This window comes from Chelonia mydas, chromosome 7 (genome assembly GCF_015237465.2).
Source record: "Chelonia mydas isolate rCheMyd1 chromosome 7, rCheMyd1.pri.v2, whole genome shotgun sequence".
Lineage (NCBI taxonomy): Eukaryota > Metazoa > Chordata > Testudines > Cheloniidae > Chelonia > Chelonia mydas.
Genome location: NC_057853.1, coordinates 110,219,473 through 110,240,738, shown reverse-complemented (window position 1 = coordinate 110,240,738; position 21,266 = coordinate 110,219,473). Strand labels below are relative to the sequence as shown.

General features: G+C 40.3%; 1 protein-coding gene across 4 annotated transcripts in view; it reads left to right on the top strand.

Annotated features, from left to right (window-relative positions):
- ATRNL1 (attractin like 1) overlaps nt 1-21,266 on the top strand; it is a 1,012,424-nt gene that overhangs the window by 426,759 nt on the left and 564,399 nt on the right. Inside the window, exon 22 of one of the 4 annotated variants that reach the window (XM_043551196.1) lies at nt 11,697-11,904. The exons of the other annotated variants lie outside the window; for them this stretch is intronic. Within the exon in view, the coding sequence (XP_043407131.1) occupies nt 11,697-11,805 (109 nt within the window). The 3' untranslated portion in view covers nt 11,806-11,904. Of the gene's footprint in view, nt 1-11,696; nt 11,905-21,266 lie in introns of those variants that run through there. 4 annotated transcript variants of the gene reach the window in all.

Here is a 21,266-nt window from a genome sequence, read left to right as displayed (position 1 = left end):
TAAGGTACAAAAAGTGCGCATATATATATATATATATATATATATATATATATATATATATATATATATATAATGGATCACCAAGAACGAGCCTGACTAAACATTTTGACCCATGTAAATGGGCTTGTATTTCTAAAGAGGAACAAATTTCTAACTGAGAACTGTCACTGGATCTAGACTTGTTTACATGTTGTTTTTTTCTTGTGTCCAATTAAATGTTAGGTTCAAAATAATCCAAAAATCTTATTCTTTTTTCACCAAAAATTAATCCAGTTCCCTGTTTAGTGGATTTACAATGCTTGTGCCTTTTTTTCCTGCCCATGAAAATTTCTTCCATAGTCTGAAGTATTAAACCTGTTTTGTTACCTCTTGTATTTATTGCAATTTACACATCACCTTATACCGTAAAAGCTTTATCTGGCATGTTGGGGGGAAATAAGGGGTGCAGGTTAGTCAAAAATTCTGGTTAACTAAGTTATATTTACTAATTGAATACCAATTTGCAAAGAATTAGAATACAATAAAATGAATAAAGTATAAAATAGTATACAGGTATTCACTAATCCAGTAGTACTGCACTGCTCAGTGGTTGGTTTCTTGAAGTACTTCAGTGTATACAGTAGGTTATCTTATGATTCTGTGTATCACTGTGGGCAGTGCATGGCATACACCCAGATCACTAAAAATACACATACTACTACAACTATACTGAACATAATTTAATCTTTGATGATTCAGAAGGCACTTCAGGATCTTGCAGTGCCTCAGGCTCATCATTATCAACATCAATTATCATTGTATTTGTAGACGCTGTAGGAAATTGGGCTGAATTTGTAATGACACTATGACACTCCGTGGAAGCTGCTTTTCTGAATAAATCCCTGATATCAGCTTGTTTACTTGTCTTCAGCCTCTTTTGCATAAAAGTAGAGTGCAGAATGTGCAATTGCATAACCTCCTGGGCAGTATACTAGTCCCAGTTACTAGATTGAAGATTTGTATTGGGAGATATCAGAACTACAATACCCACCTGCTGAAGTGAAGAAACAGATTGACAGAGCCAGAAGAGTACCCAGAAGTCACCTACTACAGGACAGGCCCAACAAAGAAAATAACAGATCGCCACTAGCCATCACCTTCAGCCCCCAACTAAAACCTCTCCAACACATCATCAAGGATCTACAACCTATCCTAAGGACGACCCATCACTCTCACAGATCTTGGGAGACAGGCCAGTCCTTGCTTACAGACAGCCCCCCAACCTGAAGCAAATACTCACCAGCAACCACACACCACACAACAAAACCACTAACCCAGGAACCTATCTTTGCAACAAAGCCCGTTGCCAACTGTGTCCACATATCTATTCAGGGGACACCATCATAGGGCCTAATCACATCAGCCACACTATCAGAGGCTTGTTCACCTACTAATGTGATATATGCCATCATGTGCCAGCAATGCCCCTCTGCCATGTACATTGGTCAAACTGGACAGTCTCTACGTAAAAGAATAAATGGACACAAATCAGACGTCAAGAATTATAACATTCAAAAACCAGTTGGAGAACACTTCAATCTCTTTGGTCACTCGATTACAGACCTAAAAGTGGCAATTCTTCAACAAAAAAACTTCAAAAACAGACTCCAAGGAGAGACTGCTGAATTGGAATTAATTTGCAAACTGGATATGATTAACTTAGGCTTGAATAGAGACTGGGAGTGGATGGGTCATTACGCAAAGTAAAACTATTTCCCCATGTTTATTCTCCCCCCCTCACCTCCCACTTTTCCTCAGACGTTCTTGTCAACTGCTGGAAATGGCCCACCTTGATTATCACTAGAAAAGGTCCTCCCCCCCCTCCTGCTAGTAATAGCTCACCTTAAGTGATCACTCTCGCTACAGTTTGTATGGTAACACCCATTGTTTCATGTTCTGTGTGTATATAAATCTCCTCACTGTATTTTCCACTGAATGCATCCGATGAAGTGAGCTGTAGCTCATGAAAGCTTATGCTCAAATAAAGTTGTTAGTCTCTAAGGTGCCACAAGTACTCCTTTTCTTTTTGCGAATACAGACTAACATAGCTGCTACTCTGAAACCTGTGGTTAATAGAGCTTTCTGGTTGATAAAGTGCTGGATAACACAGCTTTTACTCTAGTTTATTTTGATAAGCCATTACTGTAGTAATTGGTATAATATTTGTTTTATTTCAGATCGGCATTTGTTCTAATAAATTCAATATTAAGCTACAGAAAAAAAATCCAGGTAACCTGAGCATGGAAATTACCAAGTTTTAAACCAATAACTTATCTTCTTTTCTCAGCTAAGGTAAAACAGGGAGGAAATGTGACTGTAATAACTTGGTATAGTATGATACTAAAGTGGCAACTTTTCATCTTGGTTGACTGGCATTACTCAACATTCAAGTTGCACAAAATAGAATTTCCTGCTTTTATTTTCAAAAAATCTATTTTCATATTATTATAAATATGGTTAGAAAAATAAAACTGTGTTGCTGATAGATGTAACCACCAGTAATATTTCTATCACTGTTGACTTCTGATATTTATTGGTCTTGTGCATTGAGAAAGGGGAAGAAAAAGTTGTTTTCATAAAACAATAATGAAAAGCTAGGCCAGGTAGGCACTCGTGATATTTTTTGTTTATTAGAAAGCTCCTGATGCAGAGAAGATTGCTTTTCTTTTCCTGTTATGGCCGCTGATGGATGTAATATGCTCCCACCTACTGCTATTTTCATCTTCCATTTTTTCCCCTTCTTTTGGTCAATTGTATGTTGTATGAATGAGAAATATTTAGCTGTAATATTGATATTTATGCTTGAAGAGAACTAGAACGACCTTTCATGCTATCTTTCACTTTTGTTGCCAGCTATCACTAATTCTAAACTGCTTCCATAATTGTTGAGAGAATAGAAAAGCTTCTGCATTAGAGATTATAATTATGCACAGTGCTAAGAAAGGATTTTGTATTATGACAAATCCAAAAAAATGAGAAATATTTTTTTCCTGGTCTTTGTCTGAAATTTCTGATAATTATTTGTAGATATGAAGGCTACCAGTTCATTTAGTTATTTGAACAACACTTAATTGCTTTTGACAATTCCCCAGCTCTGGGAAGCACTCCAGCTATACTGTTTGCACACCCTTCTGTAACTGCTTATATGGGCATGTCACTTTTTTTTGTTTGCATTTATAGCATGTAGCATTCAACAATCGCGAAGTGCTTTACAATATTAAGAAATGATACTCTTTTTGTGCGGATAAGTATTTTTATCCTCATTTACAGTCTGGGTAACTGGGGCACAGAAGTCACTTGGCCGAGGTCACTCAGCAAGTCTGGGGCAGAGCCAGAGATAGGCTCTCAGTCCTTTGCTTAAATGACCAAAGTATGTCTTTCTTCCTTTGTATTCTTTTTAGTCATGCATTTAACCTGCCGGCTCCTGGGGAAAGGGATTATGTTCTTGTTGTGGGTACATTGACTGATGTACTACACACAGCAGTATATGCGCCTCATAGTGCTTTCGAAGAGCCACATGGCCTTTTGCCTTCTATATCTCCTAAATCTGGATAAGCAGGTTTTGAACAGATAACTTCCCCACAAATGACTGACTAGATGAATTACTAATGATTGTGATATACCATCTCCAGTCAGTCACTGATGAGGGAGCTACAGCATTACAGATATCCTTTTAAAGACCTGCTTGAGCATCCTAGAGAGATTTGGATTGTAATTTAATCATGTATCTGGAGTAGTGGTCAGGGTATGCACGCTCCCTGTATGCTTCTCCAGGTTATTTGATGTGAAATGTACGTGAATATTCTACACCCTTATCTTTTTTTTCTTCTGCAAAATGGCTTTAGATTTCCAGCAGCATCTAATAAACCGCTCAAAGTTCACTTGAGATGCACGACGAGTCCTTAGTGGAGAAAGAGAGCATCACGCTGTTCAACTTGTTACGTAGTAGTAGTTACATGTAGCCCTCGTTCATGTGTCCTTGGCTGAAAAGAGAGTGGCTACAATATGAGGCTGTGAGTGTGTATAGAGCATGGTATAATGAGGGGGAATCAGGTTTCCAGCAAGACACGGAGGACTCCTGGAGAAATAGCCAGTCTGGCTATTTGCTTCTGTACTTTTGATACCAGAATAGGATTTGCTATACTGGCATTGAACTATTGATCCATATATTTCAGTAGTAGCCAGTACTTCATGCTTCAAAGGAAAGGGGAGGGGGAAGACCCATGATGCCCCTAAAATCTGTACACTGTTACAGGGGATGAAAATTTCTGCCCTATAGGTGATCTCTGAAACATGAGCTTTGATTACCCTTAAAGGTATTTGATTACCTTTGAAGGCGCTAGCTGTTTAGAAGCGATAAACATTTTCAATCCTGTTTCAAAATCCAGCCAAAATGCTAGACTATAGGCTGCTTGTGGCAGTGAATTCCATGGGTTGACTGCATGCTGTGTAAACATAAATATTTCCTTTCCTTTGTTCTAAATGTACCTTTAATGTGCTTTTAATTTTATCATGTGTGGTTGTGTACATAACAGTAGAGAGTAAATCAAATAAAATACTGAAGGAAGATGCACTAAAATTAGTGGCATTAAGGGGAAAGCATCTGAATCTTGTCTTTGCAAACAAATAAACTGATTATATAGAAAAAAATGCAAAAAAATGTGTTCTCCGTTTGTAACACCTCAGATGCTGAGTGCTTGCAGAGAAGAATAACTCGCAATACAGCGCAAAAAAAAAAGGGGTGGGGAGAAGAGGTATAACCTAACCAGATTCAGGAAGTAATGTCTTAATATTAGAGAGAGTCCTTTTGCCTTTCATCTTATTGTGCTGGTGAGTCATCTTTGGAAAGTGTAAAATATAAATTTAGCTACATAACCTTTGAATGTCATTTAGGCTTCTTTTGTTAAATAGCTCAAGCTTTGAGTTTTATATATATTTTGTGAAAGTATTGAAAGGTAAGTGGTGTATTCCACAGTTTATTAGATAATGGGTTTTGCGGGAGCTTGATTACAAAGCCATAAATCAATCCAAGGACCTTGATGATGGGTCCTAAACCTCAACAGTGAAGCTTGAGTGGTTTATTAGATTATCTCTGCAGAAGGATTGATTTACAGCTTGAGTCATCCATCTCCATCTATTATTTTTATGTTAGGAGAAAATAATTTTTCAGCAATTTTAAAAGGAATACCAAGCACTGAAAGCCAAAGTAAATATTTCAGTTAGAAACAGCTGTTTAAATAATCATAGGAGTTTGATTTAAAGCCTCAGTATCAAAGCAAATTAATAATCAAGCCTGAAAATCTGGGCTGACACAAAACCCTTTACTTTCAGAGTCTCAGGAGCAGTGATTCAGGGAAACTGAGTAAAGGTGATACATTCTCAGCTGGTGTAAATTGTGATAGCCCCATTTGACTTCAGTGCAGCAATGATAGTTTTCACCAGCTGAAGATCTGCCCTTTCTCCTGGGTATCTAAATTGTTCTTAAAAAGGACTCTCTGAAGGAATATCAGAGAATTGGCTCATACTGCCCAGAATTTGTTTTTGTCCCTCTCGTCTTGAAAGAATCAGAAACTAGAGAAATGTGGGTAGGGTGGGTAGTTTCCAGCCTTATCAGAGATTTCATGCTGGACTTGGGACAGGGCAAGGTTTTGGGAAAACTGCCAAACCTCCAAAACTATCAGGGTGTAGGGTTGCCACCTCTGAGGTACCTAAAACTGAGACATCTGGGATGATTCTGAGCCCATAAAACTTAACAGTTGGCAGAGCATACTGAGCACCTTTACAGATTATCCTGGACAACTACCTAAAAAAGGGACAATCCTCGGAAAACCTGGACAGGAGGCAACCCTATTAGGGTGCTATAGTATGAAAGAGAAACTCAGAGAGGAGATACACTTGGGAAGTAGTAAGAGAAAACTCTTTCTCATAGACTCATAGACTTTACAGTCAGAAGGGACCATTGTGATCATATAGTCTGACCTCCTGCACATTGCAGGCCACAAAACCTCACTCACTCACTCCTGAAATAGACCCCTAACTTCTGGCTGAGTTACTGAAGTCCTCAAATCATGGTTTAAAGACTTCAAGTTACAGAGAATTCACTATTTACACTAGTTTAAATGACCATGTCCCATGTTGCAGAGGAAGGCAAAAAAAACCCAGGGTCTCTGCCAATCTGACCTGGGGGAAAATTCCTTCCCATCTCCAAATATGGCAATCAGTTAGACCCTGAGCATGTGGGCAAGTGTCCAGCAAACAGTAAAACAGAGGTGGTGAAGAATGGTGGCCAGCAAACTCTAAACCTTCCAACTAGCTTATAAGGAAAGCTTTCAAAGCTGAACTGTTTTTTTATAATAAGATCAGATATTTGTGAAGTTTTACATATGCAGTTTTAAAAGTATTTGATTTTTGAAAACAAACTGACTTGAAACTGCAAGTTTTTGTTCGGTAAAAGGAGCTTGCAGAGATGGAACTGTTCAAGTTTCCAGTGGCTAGAAGTTAGACACTATTATGACGTTGGAGATAAACTTGTATCCGTTGGAGTCAATGGGAGTTTTGCCATTGACTTCAGTGGGTCCAGGAGTTCAAACCATGTGATTACAAGGATGTTTGGTGACTTCAGTCTACAGTTGTGCAACTTTACATGACTACTTGTTTGTTGTGTTAAATTTAAGATTTTCGTTTGGAGCAATAAAGCCCAGAATGATTTGGGACTCGTCCACCTGAGTCTCTCTTTCTGTGCAATCCTGCTAAAATTACAGGCAGTAGAGGCATTGGATCTGAAGGCTCCCTGGTTTAAAAGCTGGCAGGGAATCTCTTTTGTTTTTTTTAGGGTCCTCCCTTCCCACCTTGGACCAAAATAGCCTAAATTCCTTGAGCTTGCGGGGCGGGGGAGGGGAGGAGTTTTTTATGGGGGGAACACCTTGACTTTCTGCTGGGAAATGAGGGAGGTATGTTATGTTGTGTTTTTATTGGGTAACTGTTTTGTGTTGAGTGGGATTGGTCACTGATATGCTACTATTTGTTCTTGCTATGTCTTTTCTGCTTTCAGGTATCTTTCAAGATGCCTAGAGTGTGAGCCTTATGTGTCCTATGTTTTTGATGTTTAAATTAGAATAAATAAAAATAGGAAATTCTTCTCCAGACAGTTTGAAGGAACTTTATTTGAAGGAAATTCCTCACTGTAGCACCAGACATGCCTTCTCCCCTTCCACTGATGATAGGATTTTCGGAGTAGAGACGTAGGCAATATTTAAGTGCATAAATTCCTATCTTAAAAGCATCCAGAACATTGTTGACTCCTTGTAAATAGGGTGTTAGTCAGGGGTGAAAGTAACTTAAAGGACTTACCAGTACGCCTGTCAAGGTTCCTCCCCCACTCTGAACTCTAGGGTACAGATGTGGGGACCTGCATGAAAACCTCCTAAGCTTACTTTTACCAGCTTAGGTTAAAACTTCCCCAAGGTACAAATTAATTTTATCCTTTGTCCTTGGAATATCCACTGCCACCACCAAACTCTAACTGGGTTTACTGGGAAATGTAGTTTGGACACGTCTTTCCCCCCAAAATCCTCCCAACCCTTGCACCCCACTTCCTGGGAAAGGTTTGGTAAAAATCCTCACCAATTTGCATAGGTGACCACAGACCCAAACCCTTGGATCTGAGAACAATGAAAAAGCATTCCGTTTTCTTACAAGAAGACTTTTAATAGAAATAGAAGTAAAGGAATCACCTCTGTAAAGTCAGGATGGTAGATACCTAACAGGGTAATTAGATTCAAAACATAGAGAATCCCTCTAGGCAAAACCTTAAGTTACAAAAAAGACACACAGACAGAAATAGTCATTCTATTCAGCACAATTCTTTTCTCAGCCATTTAAAGAAATAATAATCTAACACATACCTAGCTAGATTACTTACTAAAGTTCTAAGACTCCATTCCTGGTCTATCCCCGGCAAAGACAGAATGTAGACAGACACACAGACCCTTTGTTTCTCTCCCTCCTCCCAGCTTTTGAAAGTATCTTGTCTCCTCATTGGTCATTTTGGTCAGGTGCCAGCGAGGTTACCTTTAGCTTCTTAACCCTTTACAGGTGAGAGGATTTTTCCTCTGGCCAGGAGGGATTTTAAAGGGGTTTACCCTTCCCTTTATATTTATGACAACGCCGGATTCCTGAGTGGGGGTGTGGCCTCAACAGGAAGAGGCAATTTAAAGGCCCCAGGGCTCTGGCTATTTTAGGAGCCCTGGGGCCTTTAAATCATCCCGGAGCTACCAGCTGCAGAGGTGGCTGGGAGCCTCGCGGCTCAGGGGTGAATTAAAGGGCCCGGGGCTCCGGCCGCCACAGAGCTCTGGGCATTTTAAATTCCTGCTGGAGTCAGGCTGGCAGAGCCCCAGGGCTCAGGCAGCCGGGCTCAGGCGGGGATTTAAAGGGCCTGGTGCTCCTGCCACTGCGGGGAGCCCCCGCCTGAGCTCCGGTGGCAATTTAAAGGGTCCGGGGCTCCCCTGCTGCTGCAAGGAGTCCTGGGCCCTTTAGAGCGCCACCCGAGCCCCACTGCCGGAGCTCTGGCGGCGCTTTAAAGGGCCTGGGGCTCCAGCCACTGCAGAGCTCTGGGCATTGTAAATCCCTGCTGGAGCCTGGCTGCGGGAGCCCCGGCGGGGATGTAAAGGGCCTGGGGTTCCTGCCATTGCGGGGAGCCCCAGGCCCTTTAAAGCGCCGTCCAAGCCCTGGTTCCAGAGCTTCGGAGGTGATTTAAAGGGCCTGGGGCTCCCCGCAGTGGCAGGAGCCCTTTATATCACTGCTGGGGAAGTCGGTCTGATCCGGCATGGCGTACTGGCTCTTGTTGGTACGCCATACTGGACCATACCGGCTTACTTTCAGCTCTGGTATTAGTAGAAAGTAAGATGTAAACAAGGCGGATACTTTGTTTGCTATGGGTTGCTGTTGGTCAGGAGGCAGAGGATGGGGAAGTTCTGAATTTTTGCATTTTTGGAACTTTGAGGAAAGTCATTTATTTTTGTCTCAAGTTTTGATAAACAAAAGTGATTTATGTAGTTGCCCTTTTGATGTGAATATGGCAGTTATTTGTTGAATATGTTATTTGAATAATGGTTTGCAGTATTTGACCCTCTGTTTGGAAGTTATATTATTAATCAAATTAAGTTGATAAATAACCGTGAAAATTGATGAATAATTTACTTAGCACATGATTTTTTCTGATGATTGAGTGGGTCTGGATTAAATATTTGAGGGTGAGGGACAGGTCTTAAAATATTGACTGACATCTACTATTCTGAGAAGTTTCCCAGACAGGCTGATTAATGCTTGTGAGGCACTGCCCTCCTGCAGCTTAAAGTGTGAGCTGCAGTCACTCCTTATCCCCCATTATCTCTTTCTGTAAGGGACTGTAGCATAGGTGCCAAGCGATCACAGCTGGGTGGGGGGGTCCACACATCAAGGACAGTAGCCGGTGACAAGGGGTTGGAGGAATCACTAGACCTGAGTTCAGTAAGCAAGAGTCAGGATCAGAGTCAGGCTGGGATTGGAGACTAGAAATCAAGAGACAAGGTGAAGTGTGGATTTGAGCAGGCCAAATGTCTGTGTAGTTGCCCAGACAACTTCCTGGGACACCATCCAGGGTAAAATAATTTACTTTGCCAATCACAGGGCCTGAGAGTCCTGTCAATCTCTGCGCCTTGGGCAGTACTTCCTGTGGTATCTACTATCCACAGTGCACCCTGGCTGTAGGTCTGCATGGCCCCCCAATGGCATTATGGGAACCTCAGCCATCACAGGCTCTGCAGACCCAGATTCAAGTCCACAGAGCCTTATGCTTTCTCTTTATAAGCCTACATTGTATGATTTAATTCATCCACTATATTTATTTTCTCCTTTCCACTTTTCTCCGCAGTCTCTCTGACCCTGCTCTGTACCCTACTTCACTTTTCTAATTTATCCTGTCAATCTCTCGCTTGCCACTCACTCTCCATCAATCTACTCATCCCTTAATACACAAGTCTTGAAAAATTGACCATATGCCGAATAGCCAGACAATTAAACTAAGATGAGAGACTCCACTGTAAAGGGGCAGCATCCAGGTGAGCAGCCACCCCCCAGATTCTGGGAAACAGTTGGGAACTAAGTATCATACTAGGATGCAGAGTAGCAGCCGTGTTAGTCTGTATTCGCAAAAAGAAAAGGAGTACTTGTGGCATCTTAGAGACTAACAAATTTATTTGAGCATAAACTTTCGTGAGCTACAGCTCACTTCATCGGATGCATTCAGTTCCTGGACCTTGCTTTTGGGCTTTACCTTTTATCGCTTCTGACTGGAAGATGTATGAAGCCTCCTTACTACCACTGAGGAAGGAAGAAAAAACCTCTCTCCCTCTCTCTCTCTCTCTCTTTTTTCCAAATCTAGAACCTTATGCTGGCATTTTGTTAATCTGTGGCAGTGTGAAATTGACCTGATCCTTGTTAGTTTCATAGCTGCCCACAGGGATGTGCAAACTGACAAGACTGTAGTAAGCTGGTTTCCACTCTGCTATATCTTGGCAAAGCTATAAGCACCGGAGGAAGTAGGTTTAAATTTGGTATAGATTTGAAAGGTTTTTGTCATAATCAGAAAGGCAAGAAACTTTTTGTTTAAGAAAAAATACCTTAATTCTGTAGAGTTTGATAGCACCTTTCCAAAAAACTTCCTACCCACCACAGGCAATGGAAAAGGAGTTTTTTCAAGCCTTTTCCCAGTCAGCAAAGTCAGCTATATTAATCCTCTAACTGCCTATCTTTAGGTTATGCCCACTGAAATGAGAAGGCTGGTGATCCTGTACTAATATAGTATTGTGTGCAACTCAGGAAAATGTAAATTAGTGCCATAAAAGCAAAGACTGGAGTCTTTATTACTAATTTTTAGAGGCTCACAGTCAGGGCTATTAAAGAGGGATGTGTTTTATTTTTAAAATAAAAATGTAGAGCTCTCTGAAGTGGTTTCTGTTTAGCAGCTGTCTCAGAAAATATGCTCATGTTTTCTGTTTTTGGTCTTATTCTATTTTTTAAGCCACCCAATCCACCCCTAATTATAATTCTGATTTACTCAAAAATTCAAGCCCTGATTCAGGAAAGCACTTAAGTATGTGCTAAGGTATACTGGCTTAAAATGTTAAGTTTATGTGCTTTCAAGAATAGGGATGTTTGCCTAATTTGGGATCTCAGTGGGTAAAATTCAGATTACTTTTACCATTCCTTAACCCCTCCAATGATAGTACATTGGTTGGTATGTACTGGTTGCAACATCCTACAAAGCTAGTTAACAACATTCTTCCCTTCATCACCTGATAATTTGTTTGTCTCTCTTACTTTCTTTCTAGATAAATTCATGGAGATTAGGTCCATCAATGGTTATTAGCCAGGATGGGCAGGGATGGTATCCCTAGCATCTGTTTGCCAGAAGCTGGGAATGGGAGACAGGGGATGGATCACTTGATGATGGTTTACCTGTTCTGTTCATTCCCTCTGGAGCACCTGGCACTGGCCACTGTTGAAAGACAGGATACTGGGCTAGATGGACCTTTGTTCTGACCCAATATGGCCTTTCTTATGTTCTTTCTCTTTACTGTTTTCGATTGCTGCTTTCTGAAGTTTGTGCTCTCGTTTAGGATAAAGATGAAGCTGACAAATGGTGGTCATAAAAAAAAATCTATCCTGCCAGTGAACAGAAAGATTGCTTACTCTATAATTATGAATAAAAGGAAAACGAAGACATGAACTCCACATCTAAACAACTCAACTTTAGTGATGTGCAGTTCCATTCATACAAAAGTAAAGCAGTCAAAGATACAGAAGTGGGCACTGTATAAATCCATTCCTTCACAACATGGGAACTGGGTAATAACTGAAGTAATTTCTTCTCTCTGTTACCAGAAAACATTTTAGTATCTCTTTATTGTTCATGCTTAAGGAATTTTTTACCCATGTCCATTGATTTAAATACTACAATATTTCTAAAAAAAGAAAAAAACCTGTTTTTGGAGAAGAAAATAAATAAAAACTTCTTATTCTGGAGTTTTTCATCATCTATTTTTATGAAATCTCTACCCTACCACCAGCTTATGTTGTCTTTTACTCCCTAGTAAAATATTTCAACAAAAATGGTTTACCATTTACCCTTTTGAAATCTTTGATTAGAGCTTTCTCTGTGCTCAGATTTCTAGAACAGCATTTTGTGTGTTCTGCCTATTTCGCCTCATCTACTCAGTGACCTTATGTCTTTCTCTGCGGTGAAAGTTATATTAACATTTATGGTTTTGAATCTTTCCCTTTAGCTACTTTGCCACGTGATGTTGCTTCTTTAAATGAAATATTTTTATTTAATGCATAACTATCCTCTGGTTTTTATTTTTTTACTATCAGTAGAACTGGGAATCCTTGTCAGTCTTTTCTAAACCTTAAAACACATTATAATTGAGGTTGCAACAGAATATAATTCCTTTAGGAGGGAAGAAGGAATTCTAGGAATAAGTACTCTGATACATCCTTTTCCTTTGTGGCCGGTTCATTAAACTATTCAGCAGATATGTCCAACTGTGTATTTTTTCTAAATCTTTAGTATTCTACTTTCTGCATCTACAATATATGGGAGATTGTTCTGTATTTCAGTAACAGACTGTAATGAGAAGCCCTGTATAATATCTAGCCTGATTTGTTTTTCTTCTGCAGATTTCAGTCATGGCTGTTCCTAAAGAGTGGAAAAGGTTACAATTCTTGTTCCTTGCATGTTTCTTTTAGGTTTCAGAATCCCAAAGAGCTGATAACGCCCATTTTCTTTTGTTCAGATTATGTACATGTTTTGAGTTTTTGTTTGTAGGGTATCCCTTCCATAGCAATAATCAGCCTGATTGCTCTTCTCCTGTTCCTTTTCTAACATATGGAAGCATACTATTAGAAAAGATGGTGCATTTTGCTATCTGACCTGTTTTGGGGGCTTTTCAGAGTTCTGGAAGGGGTGGCAATTTGGTTGGCACAATCCCTCCCACAGCTAGTATGAAGTGGGGAGTTCACAAGCTGCATCATTTCTTGGAATGGCGTATAGGAATTAGTTTGATCTCACTATATTTCTTCTGTGCTCACTGACATGTTTCTTTGTACTCTGAGCATTTAATTTTTTGTATGTGTAGTCATTTCTTCTTGGTGCTTAAACTTCTTATTGGAAGTTATCAGTTCAATAAAAAGTGGAAAAGGATCTGAGGTCCGTGTTGATGTTTTCAAGAGCACCTGAGTCCCATTTTCAAGTGAATGTGGTATTTAGGACTCCATTTCTAAGTCACTTTGGAAAATGGGACTTAGGCGCTTTTTGAAAAGTTTACCTTTGGTCTTGAAATAATGAAGGAAGGGAGGAGGAACATGCTGTATTTCCAATGTTAAAATATTTAAATAATACATCTGACAAGAAAGGAAATGTGTTTCCTTCTAAATTATAAGGTGGTAAAAATCAAAGTCCAGAAGAATTTAAAACCTAGAATTTACATGAAAAGAGAAAGAGAACATTGTTTTATATAGCAGTTTTCACAAGTCAGAGTACAGTAATTCATTTAAAAATTAAGATTTAAAGGGCCATTAGAAGCAGCAGGAAACATATGTTTTGTTAAAATAGTTTTAAAATCCACAATATATGAGAAAATGTGAAATATTGGCCCAGAGTCTGCACAGATTGTGCTGGACTGTTGGCTGATTCTGGCCTTACAGCCAGTAGCCTGTGTATGATTTGTCATTTGTATACAGCTGGTGTAGTGATTCCCGCACCAACCTCTGCCCTCTTTCAGGCATAGAGGGTGTATCCACGGCAAAGGGCGATTGTGGGGGCTTCCCTATGCCTCTTTCATCCCTATCTGCTGTATTGGCACCTTGGTGTCCTTGAAAGCCATTGTAACTTGGAGCAGTCTTTGGGTTGTTGCAAAGTAATACAGTGGGCTAAAGTGTTACACAGCAAGCCCAGGATCAGGGGAGCTCAAATGTTATGTTTTCATTCACTGTCTGTACTGACATATGTGTTCTTCACATATATCTGGGGGTCTGGTCCATTAATCGGAAGTATACAGCACATTTTCACACAGCCAGAAACAAGTTGTATAATGGCATCAGTAAAATGTCCTTTTTTAAAAAAAGGAGGAAAAATATGTTTTCTCTCCAGTATTTAGGATTGCACTTTTATAACCTGATACTTTTTAGGGAGAGGAGAATTTAAAACATGCCATATTAATCTGATAGCTTTTAACACAAAAGCTTCTGTACTGGTTGTTTAAACTCAAATCAAGAATGAAATGTTCACTATAATGCACTAGAATGCTCTGCAAACATTAAATAATCATAGACTGAATTCTCTGGAATGTTTCCATGCTGAGCTTGCCAAAAGAGCTTTTTCCTTCCCAGAAAGCATTTTCTCTACTATTGCTTCGGCTTTGTCACTCTAATTTATGGAATATGTGCATACTTTGCTTCCCTGACATGATGAACTGCTTCAATCACTGGAAATTGTGTTTTGGGTGACATTAAAACATTCCATGTTTCTGACTGGTGGGTAATATTCCAAATTATAGCATTATCCTTGTAGAATATTATAGTTATAGTTGAAATTAAAAACATAGTATGAAAACAGGGGAGAGAAAAAAATGATCAGAGCAGTTAAAAAAAAGTTAGGCTTAAAATAAATATTATTGCTTTCATCACACAGTATTATTGTTGATTGTGTTTTTGTGACATTGATACAAACCATGTTTCTTCACAGTATTATTGTTGATTGTGTTTTTGTGACATTGATACAAACCATGTTTCTTAAATACTAATTTAGGGATCATCTCACCGTTAAAAGAAAAAAATAATTAGAAGTATATTTCACTGACTTAAAAGTACAGCCCAAAATTTTGGACTGAGAGCTTATTATTTGATTTAAACAAACTGATTTGGGACAGATTTTCAAGCTAGCATACAGAACAAATTTAATTGAAACAGAGATGAAAGGCGGTAAATGTAAGTGGAGCCTATTATCCTATGTGGTTAAGAAGCTTGAGCACAGCAAACCCGTCAGACAGGGTAAAAAGGAAATACAGAGAATAGAAACTGCTCGAAACTGGTGAAAGAGACTTGTGAAGGGATTACACTGTAACTATTCCTACACAATCTCCACATCGATAATATCCCACCTCTATACTATATTTGGATTACCAACCGGGATTTTCTCTTGATTCCTGCACTTTCTTTATTTCTCTCTGATGTCAAGGAAAATCCGTGTTTATCAAATTCCAGTACTCACTAATCCTCATTTTTGTCTCCCTTAACCTACCACATACATCAACCCCAGAGATGCACCAGGGCATTTAGTTACAATTGGTTCTTGACTATGATACAGAGGGAGGTGAATGACCACTTAAGTCATCACAAAAAGCACTAGTTCTTTGGAGTGTCTGAGAGATCATTATTAATGAGCAAATATTCTTTTACTAAAAGTATTTGATTAAAGTGTAAAAGCTAAAAAATATATATATAAAAAATAACACCCCAGAACACACAAATGTATTCCAAAAAACAATCAAATATCACATTTATATCTGAGTGGTTGTGTCATGCACTATGGATGTTGGAAGTGAATATTTTTCATATGTACATTTCATAAACAATTTGATTGTATTTATAACTTAGGTGTGCAGGTAGTATAGCATGCTATATTCTCTCTCAACGATCTGGAAATTTTCTTTTTTTTTAAAGTATCTACTAAATTTTGTATCAGATCTCTTGAGAAATTTGTTAAAATTCCAAAGTGTCTCTTTCCAGATAACAGTGAAATGGCAGCATGATTGGGAATGACATGACAAATATATATGCCTTAAAAAAAAGTGTGGAGAAGTGTATTGCCACTGTCCTACACAGAAGACTAGTTTCACAAAGAAGCTGATGTGCCTAGAAAATCACTGATATTCACAAAGCCTGAGTTCAGCACCTAGAGCACTGAGGGGGGAGAGACGGGCACCTTAGAATGGGATTCACAGAACCAAGCTGGAAGGCTCCTTGCTTAAAATAGCTTATGGGAGATGCCAAGCTGAAGGGTGTATGCTAAGCCTCTTCCCCTCTCGGAGATAGGCGCCAAAATCCTGGCTGCAGGAAGGCACCCACCTCTGTTGGGGATTCTCAGCTGCAAACCCCCTCCTGGCATTAGGTGCCTGTGCCATTTTTACAAGAAGCAGGTGATGGTGGTGTGGTGATGGAGGACAGCAGGGACCTCCCTTGTAACTTGAGAAGGACTCCGTAGCCTGATGGTTAGGGCACTCACCTGGGAGGTGGAAGACCCTTGTACTAATGAATGTTTTAATTTTATATCCACATTGGAAGAGCTTCACCAGGATAGACTGAGGGCAGTCCACGTCAGAACATTCTATAGCCCAATTGTTAGGATACTCACCTTAGAGGGGCAGTTTCCTGTTCAAAGAATTTCTCCCCCTCATATGGAGGGGTGTGACAAAGCAGGACTCACCACCACAGGGCCTCCTCTTGGCCATCATGGGAATTAGCCGTCGGCCCTTTCAATCTGCCTTCAGCTAGTGGTGTCACGCCTGCCGTCATTGCTGTCTCCACTCTTTGGACCCATGTTGCTCCCCGGACTGCAGCATCCTCTTCTGGGGACGGTCCTCTGGCTGTGCCCCCACTCCGGTATCTCCCTGCTTCCGGGGGACCGGCAGTCCTTTGTCCCACCATTTGCCTCAGCGTCCAACTGCAGTCCATGGTTTAGCCCCTTACCTCGGGGCAAACTGCAATCTGGATACCGGCCACTCTCCTCATTGGCAAGTGGGGAGCAAGGGTGGGGGAGACCCAGGCCCGCCCGCTACTCTGGGTCTCAACCCAGGGTCCCTATAGCCAGCAGCCACCTACTGCCCTCCTCCAAGCTGCTGCCTCTTTTCCCTGGGCCACTTCCCCACATAGTCCTAGCACCCTCTCAGCCCTGGTAGCAAGGCCCTAGCCTGGCAGTGGTCCACCAGCAGCACACCCTCACATGCTGCTGCCCCTTCCCCTCACTGCTCTATCTGTGGCGCTTCTTCAGGCAGCCAGTCCTCCTCCCTTATCTTCCAGGCAGAGACTCCTTTCTGCTCTGCTGAACAGCCCTTTATAGATGGCCCTTGCTGGCTCTCATTGGCTGCTCCAGCAAGCCTTTCCCTCTATTGGTGGGCTCAAGAATCCCTTTCCTGATTAGTGGGCTCTGCGCAGCCTCCCTGCTTTTAACCCCCTTCTTCTCCCTGTGTAGGGCAGCCACCCCACCACATGGGGGTATATAAATGCAGGGTCTCCTATACTCTTGGTGAGTATCCTAACCACTGGGCTAAAAGTTATGAGGGTGGTGGTCCTCCTTGTTTTATGTATGCTTGTCTATAGGGGCCTGTAACGGGCTACCCACAGCGCCCCTCCGGATTCGGCCCATTGGACCTTCTCCTCCATGAATCAGGGACACTTCAGTCTAGTGCAACACCTGTGTTCTTTATCTGTGATCAGTTTCCCACCATCAGTTTCCAACTATATACAGGCTTTATAACTGCTTGGTCTACCACAGGCCTGGCCGGCAACAGAGTAGGAGGCTTCTACTCCCTCTGAGCCTGACCTCTGGCTCTTAGTCTCTGCCCCCCTTGCTCTCACTTCTTTTCAGCTTTATAGCTCCTGCTAATGAGGCTGGCAGGTGTGGTCAGTTACCAGGCAAACATAGGGTGGTTCACCCAGCCTCAATCCATTCTCCCTTATTGGGGCTGGAGTGGCAGGAGCTGATTAAGAGCTTCTCCAGCAGTATCATGCCATCTAGTACAATACATCTGATACCTGAGTGCTCAGTTACCAGTCAGAGGGTCCAGCCAAAGCTGTTTTTCCAGAGATCTTTTTCAGGGGGAACTGGGCCTTCAAACCAGCATGGACCTTGATGATAAGACCCATTTTCTTTTCTGGCATGATTGCAGTCTCAACATTACCACTAAGTTCAAACATAGCAGTTTACAACTAGGGCACAAGGATCTGCCCACAAGCAACAAGTTATAGCATTAGGGCCCTAGTAAGGAAGATAAAAATGCCTTAACACACTTCTGCCTAGGACTACAACTTACCTTATCATTTAGTGCCAGATTTTGCCACCTTTATATTGAATAGTATCTTACTCTGAGTATCCCCATTGGAGTCAATGGTATCCCTTAACCGAGTAAGATCCCAGTCCTGCAGTGAGCTCCACATGGGTAATCTAAAGATGAGTCATAAAGAATTGGGAGGAGAAAGGAAAATTTGTGTAGCAGACAAGCATAGGAGATGATTTAAGAAGAGGCATAGACTTGATTGTGGAGGAGGAAGACTGGGAAGAGACAAGGAATATTGAGCCAATCTAATGTATGGCATGAGTGGGTGAGGAGGGAGAGATGGGCTCTAGGCAGGAACTGAAGTATATGCAGAAGTAAGGATGAAGACTTTGAATGTGAAGCAGAAAGAATCTTGATATCACTGCAGGGATTCAAGGTGGGGAATGACATGGACAGAACAGTTGGAAAGTAGGATGGTCATCTCTGCGGCATGTTTGGTAGACTTGAAAGATATTGGAGAGGTCCAACAGAGGAAGTTGTGGCTGTAGATCAGAAAGGAGGCTGGGAGTTGTCATGCCTCTAGGGTACTGATGATGGCTCTCTGGATGGTCACTTTTATGAGATTAGTTTTTTTTTGAAGGGTTCTCAATCCATTACCCCTTTCAGGAGGGGATACAATTGTCACCCCATCCCTGCCTGCATTAGAGGATGGTAGTGACAGTGCATGTGCAAAAGTTCTGAGGCTTGGGACCATGAACTTTCCAGCATAGACAACCTTGCACCCTCCCTGCCTGCCACTTGGTGACCCCTTTCCCTCTACAATGGCTATCACATCCAGAACATGTCTAGGAACAGAGTAGGTGGTGTTACTTTTGATTTACACCAGTGTGAGAGAAGAATCAGGTCCAGAAGATCTGTGTTTCAAAAAGCTGTCCCCTAGAATGTGTGTAAACGCATGCAACACAGAGTTAAAGAATCTGGGGCTCGTTATGATAGAGTAGGAGGGACTGGCTGGTGATAAGTGCTCTTTGCTACAGATTTGCATCTGTTTGTGTAAATGTTATCAAAATAGAAAAGTTCATGAAAAATTCAGGAAGATTAACAAACTTTCTCAGTGGTTTATTAGAAACTCCCTAATCTCTCATGAATATCTCAAATATAATTTGAAAGTCTCATGTAATAGCTAGGGTCTTGGTCTCCTCACAATAAGTGTGATAGCTTGCCAGTTATTCTGTATCATGTTTTAAAATCTCTGAAATGTTTAAACTTCATGTTCATATTATAACAAGCCACTAGAACAATATGAAAGTTACTGTTACCATAGAAAAGTTAATTTAGATAACATTGTTATTTTCTGAAATTTCCCAATACTGTCAGGTTGGTGACCTAGAAAAAAACATAAATGTCATTCTAATTTATTCATTCCTTTGTCTGCATTTTACATTTTATATTCTTATATGGAAGATAGTAAAATGAATGTAATACTTGTCATTTGCGCATTGGAGAGGTTCTATTCTCTTTTACTGAGAACAGAATACCCCTTAATTCTGAGTTGCTGTTTGGTGTTGGTCTTGGTCAGAGTTGACAATCTTCTCAAGACTTCATTTTCTTATGGTGATAAATGTTACACTTAAATAACTGGAAAATTATTAATCATATGCAGTGTATTTTGAAAGGAAAAGAGGAAAATTAACTTGTCATTCCTTATATTCTTTTCTATTAATTACAGAAATTATAGGGTACATGTGTTATTACTGCCTACGTTTTGTTTAAATTGTTTAAAAATTGGGAACACTTTAGTAGATTCTTCTTGTGTAAAAGGTGCTTTTATTCTAAAAACTAAACAAAGAAAACTAAGAACAATTACAAATGAATGTGGGGGTGGAAAACCGAATGAAAACATCTGTGGGCTCTGTAACATTTTAATTTTCTACATAAAGATTGTAAAACAATATTTCTTTGCAATCATTATAATCACTTACCACCCACAAACAATTCAACAATAAAATAATAAAATCCAGACAGTTGTACTTAAAGATTAATACAAGTGTTTAAGAAAAAAGCCTTACTTACATAGAGGCTGCAGTATGCCCAATTACACACTCTATAAGGGCATTAGTAAATAGTGCATTCTTGCAGGTCATTATAGTGGTATTGAAACCACAGCAAAGCACCTTGATTCCAATGTACTGCTTTGTCTGATGTAGTCTCTTTGCCTATTTACACCATGCTCACCACGCTGGTATCTGACTGCCAGGTCCCAAGGCAAGGGATCCTCGGAAAAATTAACACAGCCTGGGCCTCCCCCTGCCCCTGGTGGCTACTTGATTTGAGAATAGCAGAGGCATCCAATAACCCTTGAAATCTGGTTATGGAGAACCCCGCCATGCATGAGCATCATGAGGCATGGGTTACAGATTTTAGCGTTACATATCCTTTGTTTTTTTCCCCAACATTCTTTTGCTTTTAAATCAGTGGCAGGACTGCATAATCATTGGCAGAACAGTTATACATATGAACACATGCTTAAAATTGAGATATCAGCATGATGTAAACAGGGAGATTAAAAAATGAGTAATGAAATGTTTCAACCATCTTGAGTGTTTTCTCTATTTTACTTTACTTTACTGATTGTGTGAGTTTTGTTTCCTTGGGACCCTAGTCAAAATGAGATATGGCTGTCCCATAAACTTAAAATAAAGAATACAAATGTACAAACTAGTATTTGAAGGGGTGCTGTTAAATGTTCAACCACTGAAACTCAGACTTACCTTTCCCCTCACTTATAGTTTACTTATTTCTCATATCTGATTAAACTTTTAACATTTTAAAAATTCCTCAGTATTTATCCTTTGAAAAGAAATATATTTCTTTTTCAAGAAAATACACACATACACATATATTATGTATGAAAGACATTTTAAAAGCCCCACGGTAACAAATCATTGTGAATGAGCAGTGGAAGAAACATTGTTTTGGAGAGAATGAATTTCATTTTTAAAATGCTGTGAGTAGTTATAAACAGTGGTTGAGATTCTCAGCATTACTTCATCCCCTTTATGTACAAGGGCCAGAGTGTCATAGAGGAGGAGTTGTGGATCCATCCAAAGGAGATTCCCTTGGTACAGGAACTGA